Below are 12,039 nucleotides of genomic sequence, written 5' to 3'. Positions count from 1 at the left end.
CGAAACTTTCTCCATTACTGTATTTAAACACGACCAAACGCCTTTAATGGCGAAGGAAAATAATAAATATCCTTTCGCTCTACTTAGCCCACTAGAGCAGTTACCTTTTTCCAACTTTTGTCTGGTGCACCGGTCTACTTGGTATCCATACCTAAACTCAATAGCCGAAGACAGCAGCACGCGTGGCTGGCCGCCAAACTTGTTTGCAGATATCATTCTTGGAATGCAGCCCATTGCAAGCATGAAACACGGGTAAAACCCAGTTGGCGGCTTACTCCACTTGAGGTGGATTTATATTCAATTTTACGATCGACCGGCTTGTCATTCTATTGATTTTTGCTTAAACCCCTATGAGAATAATATGATGACGGAAGCTGTTCTCGCCGGACTGTCGGAATTTAGCCATAAAACCGTTGCCCATCCGCTCCGTTCAAATTATATTTCTTTTACATTACAATGCATGCTACTCCACTAGATTGCATTTTTTTAGAGTCGCTTCCCGCACTGTAATTGGAAATCTGGCTCAAAATTCTAGCGCTTGTTGCGAGTAGTGGTTCCAGAATGTCGTTCGTGTTGCAAACAGTGGCCGGAATTCTGCGCGGGTCCGCGGGACAGAGCGATCCGGCGCGCAGCCACAAGAAGGTAAATTTTGACAAATGTTGCTCGACCAAATTCGGACGCTCCTGCTGCCATCGATCGCAGCTGGAAGAAGTACAGCGAGAGGATGGATTGCGTATCTGCCAGCAGCTGCTGCAGAGCGTAGAAATTGTCGAAACTATCGGACGGTGTGAATCAAGTACTGAGCATGCTGAGTCCTTTTTACAGGCCACCAGCAAAAGCAGCAGTGAAAGCAGCAGCAGCGCCGAAAGCGTCAGATGACGCACTGTCCGGCCTGTTGCTGTCGCGGATGACAGCAACCCCAGTGCCAACAACAACGACAACAGCGGCATCGGCAGCGACGACAGCAAGTGAGTGCCTTCGGTGTCGTTCGTGTATCGTGTGTACCGTGTAGGTGTGCGTGTGCATGCTATTGTGGGGCGGGTGTTTGGTGTTTACGCGGTTTCGGTAGGAAAGTGCTAGAGGTTAAGCTGGACGGTTGGAGTCGGCTGCTACACTGGTATTCCAATTGCCGGGTTTGATGAAGCATGATTCAGTCTGACCCTTCGATCGAAAATGTCCTCAGGTGGGCGGTAAATATTGATCCTTCAGCTGTCAATTAGGACAAGCGGTGTTATGAATACAAGAAAAGCCTCCATCGGTAGAAGAACAAAATTTGTTTTTTGTTAAGTTCATTTGCACCGTGTATGAACAAAGCTCATATTTTCGCACTCACTCATCAACAAATATTCATGTCTAGAGTTTTATACATCGCAATATATAAATTTTTAGGTTAGATATAGCTAGCGTTAGCCTAATTCACCATCCGCCATTGTTGACTCCTTCAACCTCATTGATGAAGAGCACTGCGTTATTTAATCTTTAAATGTAATGCGTGTGTATGATTGTTTATTCGCGTTGACGGTGTTGCTGATATTTGTTTGGTATTTGCATGCGAAAAAGAAGAAAGGAAATATTTTTGCTTTTGTCATCACGCACATTTTGACAATTACATATGAATCATTCCATTCATCTACTGTTACTTTGGAAAAATCCCAATTTTGGTGTCGATTGGAATACCCCCCGCTCTCCAGGACCCCCCTTTTTATTGTAAAGTCACGCAATTTTTGTCAAAAATCTTTTTTCTTTTTCTTGCAATTCATAGACGTAAGATGTCCGAGAAATACTAATAGATGATTTTTGAAGAAAATAAACCAAGGAATCCAGAAAAAATATAAGTTTTGACCGAAAGTGTTGCCAGATAAATTATTTTTGTATTTGAAAATTAAAAAAAAAATATTTCACATGAGAAACAACTATCATTCTGAGGTAATATGAGCCAATCTCGAGATATAACATTTTTACGAAAAAAGTTGTAAATTTCGTAATTATTTTATTTTATAATATATAGACGTAAGACACCCGAAAGTTAGTGATAGGTGAATTTTGAGGAAAATAAACCAAGGAATCCAGAAAAAATATTGTTTTTGCCCGGAAGTGTTGCCAGATAGATTATTTTTTTATTCACTTCTGTTCGAGCGTCTTGATAGAATATTTTCACTACACTTTACACTTTTTATCACTTTCACTATTTAATTCTAGTAATATTCTAAAAGCGCATGAGAATTTGACCACAAAAAACCTTTAGTTGTACAGTGAAACGGTTTGCGAATGAAGCGTAGAGAAATAATAAGCCTTCACAAAAAAAAATAACGATAGTGATAACAAGAAAAATATTTACCAAAATAAGTTATAAATCAAAATTGAATTTTAATTGATTTTAAACAGAGGTGATTTTATTATTTTCTAAGAAAGCTATAACTTTGAAACTTTTGATAAAAAGTTCTTGTTCTCAATATATGAAAAAAGCTGGGTCAAATTTCACCGCGCACTTCTTCTCCGGCATGTTGTAATTTTTGTGCCACACTTCATCTTCATCTTCTTCCTTTCTTCTTTTGCTCTGTGCTGTGCTTCTGCTAGCAGAAAAAAAAATTTTACAAGACAACACAGCCGAGCGAAACAAGAGCCGCGAATCACTCTAGTGAGAATACACAGACGTACACCGCTGTGCGCACTGTTGAGATAATACAACAGAAACTTTTCGTAGAAGAATGTGATGCGGAATGGCGCCTGGATTTATTTTTTGCAGTTTCGAGATGCAAAGCAACGCAATCAATTTTTCTACTCAGATGTTCTCCTGATTTAATATATGCTCAAAAGACTCAGTTTAAAATCACTCCAGTGAGCTCTCTTGTGTACCCAGTCCGCACAAATGATATGCTGGTAACCTTTAAGAGAAAATTCATATTCGTATGAAGAATATGTTCTGTAAATGTTAGAAATTTTCTTCATTTACATATTTTAAACTTGGTGATATTTATAGGAAAAACCATAAACATTTCTATCTTTTTTGGATTGTCACCGCGAGACATATTTTTATCAACACATTCATGAATATTTTTCGTGACAAAGTTCTAAAATAAAACATAGTATTCGTGACCAACTCACGAACATTGCTATTTCAGTGTTTTTGCCTTTCTCCTAGAAAGGTATAGCAATCACTGGAAAAACCAAAGGTATAAAAGTGGTCCCAATGGCCGAATGTCATATACCACTTGACTTCTTTCGACGAACTGAGCATTTTCTGTATGTATGTATGTATGTGTGTATGTGTGTGTGTATGTATGTGCAACTTTTTTTTCTCACTCACTTTTCTTAGAGATGGCTGGACCGATTTTCATAAAATTAATTGCAAATGAAAGGTCTAGTTGCGCCATAGGTTGCTATTGAATTTCATTGTAATCGGATTGTAACTTTGTCCGTTGTTCATGAAAATGTGAAATCACATAATGAAAGTTAACATATTGACTTCTTCCTAACGATCACTGGCTAATTAAAAGGTAGAAAAGTGATCCAAATGGCCGAATTTCATATACTACTCGACTCAGTTAGACGAATCGAGCATTTTCTGCATATAAGCATGTATAGGTGTATATGTTTGTGTGTGGGTGTGTACGTGTGTATGTGCACCTTTTTTCGCACTCACTATTCACAGAGATGGTCTGACCGAACAGATTTCAATGAAATTAATTGCAAATGAAAGGTCTAGTTGCCCTATAAGACCCTATTGACTTTTATTGTAATCTGATTTCTAGTTTTGAGGTTATGTATCAAAGTGTAAAAATCACGAAACATCAATATCTCAGAAACTACACATCTGATTTGATTAAAATTAGTTTCAAATGAACGGGCTACCATAAAAACCCTTAACTTTTGAATTTTATGAAGATTGAACATGTGGTTCAGGAGTTATGGAAAGAAACGTGTTCTGGAGACTATTTAATCTCACTCATGTTTCTCAGAGATGGCTGGCCCGATTTTTATAAAATTAGTGTCATATGAAAGGTCTTGTTGCCCCATAAGACCCTAATGATTTTTTTTTTTCAAACGGATTATTACTTTGCCTGTTATGTTTAAAAATGTGCAATCCAGCTATGAAAAGAAACATATTCCAAGACAACTTACTTGGACTCACTGATATTTCTCAGAGATGGTTGACCCGATTTCCACAGAATTAGTATCAAATGAAAGGTCTACCTACCTCATAACTCCCTATTCAATTTTGCAGTAATCGGACTGTAACTTCGTCTGTAATGTATCGAAATGTGAAAATCACGAAACTTCATTATCTTAGAAACTAGACAACCGATTTGAACAATATTGATATCAGATGAACGGGCTAGTTAAGGGTTAACTGATGAATTATGATTGAACACGTGGTTTCAAAGTTTGGCTGCCCCATACGTTACCTTTTCATTTGATTGTAATCAAGCTTAAGCAAGCGTTATGTTTTAATTTGTAAAACAACGAAAGTCTATTATCTCAAGTACTACACGACTTATTTGAACATAACTAGTGTCATACAAATGAGTCATCTCTCAAACTTACAAATAACAAACTTCATAACAATTTGATATGCTGTTTAAAAGTTTTAGAAAGAACAGAAATTCAAAGGCTATTCAACACTTTACCTGCTTCGATCAATATATATGGCCTCAACATGATTTAAATGTGGTATCGTACTATCTGAACGTTCCCGGCATCGCTCGTGATTAAATTGTTCGAAATTAAGAGTCATTGCTTTTATTTCACTATTTCTTAAGTACTAACATTACGTCAAATTTCATATTTTATACTTTGATCACAACATCAATATTTTAGAACCCAAAGAGTGGATAAACATTTATTGGATTTAAGCATTCATGTAAATCTATTTTTACAAATAATAAGTTTGAATGAGAAAGGCTGAGTCTGACCGCTAGGTGGATTAATTTAGGTTTTTTATTTCGCCGATGAAATTTTGAAATGATTGAGTGTGTGTATTTAGATAATAACATAGAAAAAGTGGAAATTTCGATAAATGCCAAGAGCTATTTACAAATTCAATCTCATTTTCATGGAGAAAATATATCGCCTACCCCTTAAAATTTTCACGCGCCTTCAAAAAAAAATAGGTTTTAGGTAGTATTCGTAAAATTTTTAATATTTTAGAAACACGAAAAAATAAATTTGTTGATTTTTTTAAGGCAAATGTCTGTTTATAAGTGACTCCTGTTGTAATCTTGCTAAAAAATACTGAATGAAAATTTTCAAGGAAAACGTCTAAATCATATTATGGTTTAATTTTATAATGGACTACTTTCGCCGCTTCTAGCAAGTATTTTCCCCATTTTAGTGAGCGTACAAACTTCAGGTGTTCGTCACCTTCTTGTTGACTTTTGTAAACAAGATGCATTCCTCCGGTCATAGATCATTTCTTGATTCTTCAATAAAGATCAATTGATACGAGGACTCATTTGAGACGATACCAATCGAACGTTAGTTTCAGGGAATATGTAACCTTATTAAATTGAACTATTTTTTTTGTTACTTGTTTAAAAAAGTATAGTTACTAAAATCCCGCGGAACTTTTAGAAAAATCACATATTCTCCAATGACAACATTTGGCATATGTTTCCTTACAAAAGTCACGGTGACTAAATAGTAACATTTGTTGGTCAAAGCCCGATGTTTACTTTTTCTGATTTTTATTTAAACCAAAAGAGATGATTACTAAAATCACTGTGACAATGTTCATAATTTATAAGTTTTTTCAAAAGGTCACGAACTCGAACAGTGACTAACTGGGGAAACTATTTCTTTAAAAAGTCACGGTGCATTTGTAAGTAATATTTAAATGTGCCTCTTAATTTCTTTATGACTTTTTTAAGACAAAAAGCCATTTGTACTTCAAATTATCACCGTGACTACATAATGGAAAAAATACTTTCATTTCACAAGTGAAATGATTTCGTCTGTGACTCTTCAGAGAAAAATAGATAAATTGTAGTTCAATGATCATGGAAACAAAATAAAAGAAATATTTGTTTTTGTTCATAGCTCTAGTGTCTTTTGTAAGAAAATAAACACAGGTTTTTCTATAATAAGTAATGGTTACTCGATTACAAAAACTATTTTCATTTATTAGCAAACTGCTAAACCAGTACCACAACACCTAATTTATTCAATTTGCACGTTTGATTTCACCGAGAAACCTCTAAACGGCTTCTATCTTGCTTTTTCATCATTCCACTACTTTTTCTCTACCGGTGTTGTTTACATTTCCACATCGGTGGCCACCAGGATATTTAGGATATTTATCACGAAAATCGGCACCTATGAGTCGCGTAATCACTCAAACTATGGATACTTTTCTTTCTACACTAATGAACATCGCGATCGTAATTAGTTTTCACGAAAAATCAATCGAAATGGGTTAGAACTTGCTCCAAAAGTGAAGCGGGTCGCAAAATCACGGTTTTTTGCTTCTTTCTCTATTTTCATCTTCATTGTTTGTATCTAACTGCGCGGCCGTGTTGTCAGTTTTGTCCGCAGCAGGCTGCGCGAGCATTTAGAGCGCATAGTTTGAAATTAATTATCTATGTCAACTTCACATTGTGAGGTAGATGTGTTTTTATTTCTGATGTGATGTGCTTTTAGAGGTTTTATCAGATCAGAGATTATATTGATATGAACATATAAAACGGTTTATATTGAGTAGGTGAAAATCAGAAACTTTGCCGAATAAATAAAACTTCCATCTTCATTGGGTACAGAGTTATAGAGTACTTTTTTGTACCTAATTTTTGTTAGTTGCATTTTACAAGAAAACGTTGTTCTATGAACCAATGGGACACGTAAAACTCATGTTTTGTCGAAGACCACTCATCTCCAAGAGTTTTCCTTACTAAGTTATAGCATATTCTAGCATTTGTATAATTTTGCGATCGTATAGCTTAAAATGGTACAAGTGGAGGCATGATGTCAATACTTTTCCTTAAAACTTAGCTCATGTACCATAAACAGTAATAGGATTTATTTGTCTCATTACAACTATGTCAGAGTACGGCGGGCATATGTACGGCAGTTTTTCAAATAGAACCTATATGACATTTTTTATATTAAGTGATAAAGTAATAGTTTATTCCGTAATGTTTTAAAGTCTGCAAAAATGTGAAACTCTGTTGAATAAATAAAAATCCTGTCTTCATTGTTCACAGAGTAATAGAGTATTTTATATGGGAGTTACTTAAAACTTACTTTTTTATACTTAACTCTTGTTAGTTGCTTTTTTTTTGTTCTATAAAAGAACTGTTTGGGTTCATAAAGCACACGTTTAAGCCAATGACCACACATCTCCAACACTATTTAACAATTTGTTTTGTTTTCGCTTTCAAGTGACTACCGTTAGGTGCCCTAATTCCGGGCACCTCCTTATCCCGTGCACTTCATATCAAAATGTGAAATAATATGTATAAATCTCAAAAAGAGTGTTTTAAAGTGTTTTTTTCTGTATACAGAAAATCATTTTCAAACATACTTTTTGGAAATGCTTATATTTGATATTTTTTTCACATTTTGATACGAAGTGCACGGAATAAGGAGCCGCATGAAATTGGGTCTCAAGGTAACTGACTTCAAGTGCTAAGCAAGTGACGATGAAAAGATAATTTCGAGATTCGTTCTAAAGTCCGTTGTGATTTGAAATAATCTATCTGAATTAGTTTTAGTTCTACCGTACTTCATTTTTGTATTGTGAGGAAAATTAAATTATATTTGGTTGGTCGCAAAGTTTCCGCCCCAAGAAAGAGTAAACTTATAAGTTGAACTTTTGCAGAAGTTGTATCCTTCTTGTTTGTCAGTTATAGTTGGGAATTCAAAACAAAGTCGTTACGTATGCACGATATTCATACTATACCACCGATCTTTTGGTACACTCTACTATTCAAACAAACCGCAACCGAATAAATGTCTTCCAAACTTGTTTTCGATAGATGTCAGCATTAATAACCTCAACTCCGTGGGTTGCTGTCTTCTTCTAGAGTCAACCATTGTTGAAAGTCAAATAAAGTAATACGTACATATATAATCGTGGCATTGCGGTGGAACGAACAAGGTGAAATTAAATATTCACATTCCGACCCAAACGAGCGAAGAAATCCATACACAATCGGAACAAAGGTTACAGTCTGAGTAAACGGCATCATTTAACAAAACCAACATTACATTGCTTGCGTATCACTGTGCTTACCCACATTTCGGTAAATTTGAAGCTCACAATACTTACGATATGCACTTTTACTCTTTTCAGGCGCAGCGAATTTTTAGGATGTATGTCATTCCCACTTAGAAATGCGATCCACCAGGTACGTAATCGCACTCGCTTGATATATTCTCACCTCATCTGCTAAATAAGTAATACATCACACAAACTGCTGACCTTCTAACCGCGGCCTATCAATCAACTAACCGCACTATTCCTGTTTTCTCTTTTCACAGGAAATTAATGGCTGCTACAAACTTCAACCGCAGTCGTGTTTGACGAATCCTACGCCACCGATTCCAGACATGTGTGAGAACTCGCAGTCTAGCGTTGACGAGATTGTCAGCGTCGAGGACGGCGGTCCGGCGCTGACTTCGGGAGGACCGACGGGCCCAGCGGAGCCAATCAGTTTAAGCAAGAAAGCTCTCCATCAGCGTGATGCCGATGAAAACTTATTTCTTCGATTTCTGGAGCTAGATCCTCCCCTTGAAGCCGGTGGAGTGCCCGCCACTCCACGACGTAGTTCAATTTGTTCCAACAAGCCGAATGCTGGTCGGACGCCATTCACGATAACGAAAAGGCTAACACGTGTGGCCGAAAAAGGCTTCGGTTTTTCGATAGTCTGGACACACCCGCCTCGGGTGGAGAAAGTGGAACAAGGACTCTCGGCCGAAAAGGCCGGTATTCTACCGGGAGATTACGTAGTTTTCGTAGACAAGCACAACGTCGTAACAATGCCGGAGCTAGATGTGCTAAATTTGATTAAAACCCAGGGGAATACTCTGCTGCTGGAAATCTTTCGTCGACCTCAGCGGCCTACCAACGGACTTCGTTCGGGGAGTGCAGTAACGGCTTCCACTAGCAATCTGATTAATTTTGCACCCTTCAATGCGCAGGTGCAATTCCATCAACAGCATCTGCACGATGATGAAACGACTTTGAAACCTTCGATCATCCCTGCTCGCTCCTCCACGGCCTGTTCGAACATCTCGATTGAAACCGCCAAGCGGAAACTCAATCTTCCTCAAGTGACGTTCAGCAAAGAGGTAGGTAAAGGTGTTCTAGTGTAGACACACTTTTACCCTTTCTGCAATCGGCGTTAACATATTAGCTTCTAAGCACGATCTAGTGAAATTTCTGTCAAACAGAAGCCCATCGAAAGGTTAAGAATTTAAAGTAACTGTACATAATACACCAGACAAAACAACACCCCAGTTCCGGAAGACGCAACATAACGTTCGCATTCCATTTATCTTTCTTGTAGATTAGAACATTTTGAACAAAAAAATTTAAACCCAATCCATGAGACAGCTCATGACAGAAATCGTCGGAAAGTTACGCTTCATTTATGTTAGTACCATCGAAACTCCACTCGGTCAGAAGGAGTTCCATCATTATTTCTTCGACCCAGAAGACACCAGCTGAATAATTGAACCTTTTGTTAACTACTTAAAAATACATGAATGTTTGCAACTGAATTTTCCCCCAAACAAACAAAATAATCTGGTGTCCTCATCTATCTGTAACAATCAAGTTCAAATGGTGTCGATTTGACTCTCGCTTAAAGGTTGCTTAAATTCGGAAAATTGCAATACATTAGACAAGTAGAAATTATTTTCGTTAATATTTCCTCCCTTGGGAAACTCAAGCTAGCAAAATTGTGTACATACTTTCGGCGTAGGTTAAATTTTTTTGTAATGAAAATCAAAATTACTTCTAGGTTGTGATGTTTTCTTGTAGTAGCTTGAATCAAGTTTATCAACCATAAAAGCTCGAAGCGGGAAAAATCGCACCATTTGGAATCAATTCGACTACAGACTGTACATAATTAGGAGAAATTTTAGCTCTAAGTTCAACCCGCATCGTTTCTGTATGCTATTGTTTATTTCGCAAATAGCGAATTTATCCATCCACGAAACAAATTGTATCGACTAATTGCACAAGCAAGGAACCACCTTTCATCTCCCTCGCATGTAAATATTGGCAGCCCAACACAGATCGTGTGTGGGTGTCCTGCCGGGAGGTAAACCAACAGCTTCATGTGCGTCACATTTTTGATTTTATTTATCCTTATTATTTTGTCGGTTTTTACTCTTTAGTTGAATTCCTGTTAATTTATTGTCGTTGTAAACCATTAGCTCACACTCGTTCGGTTCGATGTTTTTGGCGATCCCAGCTGCTGCTGGCTATTTCCTTTATTATCCTAATTTTAACAACCATTACGCGTGTTATAGGTTCTATATTGTAATAATTTATTGCATGGTATACTTGTTTTTATTGCCTCGGAAAAAACAATATTTATTTTGTACTCGAACCAGAATGATATTTTTATGCTAAGTGTAAATAAAGTCGGAAAAATACTGCTGAAATGTTTTGTTTCATTATTTTTTCTATCCCCACACAATCCTCCCTATATGCTCTTGTTTTTATATTTATGTATCCTATATCAATATGTGAGCATGTTCATTTTATTTCCAATGTGAAAGTGGATAAATTAATAGCTTGTATATAAATTGTATATTTTGCGAAAGATTATAAATTGTGCGGCCAATCACAAATCATTGCCTCTGAACAGTATAAGAGATGAATTCTCGCGTAACTTTTCAAAAGGACTTAAGTAACATTGAGAGACTCTCTTTGTTTACTTTCTCTTCGATTAATATGTTAACTTAGTTGTTTCAACGTTTTTCATTATACTTTTAGCATTGTAAGCTAGACAATGTTATAATCTTTCGATTTGTGACAAGAAATCGTTAGAAAATTTTGTAATGTCGCCGTAATTAACGAAACAGAGTGAGAGAGGAGAGAATCGCTCATTGTTACTGAAAAGTTAGAATTACAGGGATTTTTTTCGCAACAATATTTTGACATTCTTGTCATTTTGAGGACAATAGTCGAAAATTTGTGAATTTCTTTATGTTCTCTATACTAAATTTTCGAAGCAAAAAATTCTTTTGTTCTTCAATTTAAAAATCGATGGAAGATTGCTTGTTCACGGCACGCATATATTTTTGGTAGTTTTGGCTAGAAATAGGTCCTTTTCTACGATCGCATGAACAAAATAAACATAACAGGACATTCCATCTAGTTTTGATACAATTCCTGCGAAACTCATGCAGAAAATAGATAGCAGCCATAAAAGATAACTAGTACAAAGATACCTGACTCTTGTACGACACGATTGTCGCCGCGCGTGAACGAAAGCCGAACTAATTTGTATACTGGTAATTTGATGATGACGGCAAGGTGGCAAAAGGTGAAGCAATTTGTTTTAATATCCTTGCACGGTGCGGCCATCTAATTTTGAATATCTTTATACGGTGCTGCCATCTAGTTTTCATTTTCATCAGGCGGATTATACACGAAAAATCGATTTTGTAAAACTATAGTTTTATACGCATTTAAGTCGTCAGATGGCAGCACTAATCGTTGTAAAGGTGTCGAGGGCAAAATGTATGAAAAAACATGAAGTCAGTAAACTTTGACGTCAATAGATTAAATTTAACTTAGTTCATGAGACAAAGGACTATTTTGCGTGAGAATTCCAAACCACAGACTAACAGACTTACTTTTGCTATACGTGTCTAAATACTTTAAATGTGATTTCAGAAGTTAATTTTGACTTCTCTTCTATTTTTACCAAAATGGGTTGTATACCTTTTTACTTTAGTGGAAGCTGGGGTTTTGTTAAAGACTAGAGTTATTCCGAAACAATAAACTAAATTTTTTTGATTTTTTGGCATTGTGTTATTTTTCGGCAAAAGAAGTTCCAGGGGAACTGCTCCATTATTCATCTCAGC

The 12,039-nt window shown here is 36.4% G+C and overlaps 1 protein-coding gene across 7 annotated transcripts in view; it reads left to right on the top strand.

The window, feature by feature from the left end:
* LOC129725873 (uncharacterized) overlaps positions 1 to 12,039 on the top strand; it is an 80,116-nt gene that overhangs the window by 25,159 nt on the left and 42,918 nt on the right. For all 7 annotated transcript variants that reach the window (XR_008728187.1, XM_055682226.1, XM_055682227.1 and 4 more), the window contains exons 4-5: positions 8,288 to 8,342; positions 8,476 to 9,285. Coding sequence is in view for 6 of the 7 variants with exons in the window: in XM_055682226.1 (XP_055538201.1) it covers positions 8,288 to 8,342; positions 8,476 to 9,285 (865 nt within the window). In the remaining variant the exon portion in view is untranslated. The remainder of the gene's footprint in view (positions 1 to 8,287; positions 8,343 to 8,475; positions 9,286 to 12,039) is intronic.

This window comes from Wyeomyia smithii, chromosome 2, assembly GCF_029784165.1.
Source record: "Wyeomyia smithii strain HCP4-BCI-WySm-NY-G18 chromosome 2, ASM2978416v1, whole genome shotgun sequence".
Classification (NCBI taxonomy): Eukaryota; Metazoa; Arthropoda; class Insecta; order Diptera; family Culicidae; genus Wyeomyia; species Wyeomyia smithii.
The sequence above is the reverse complement of the archived record's forward strand: the minus strand, read 5'-3'. Positions and strand labels throughout refer to the sequence as shown.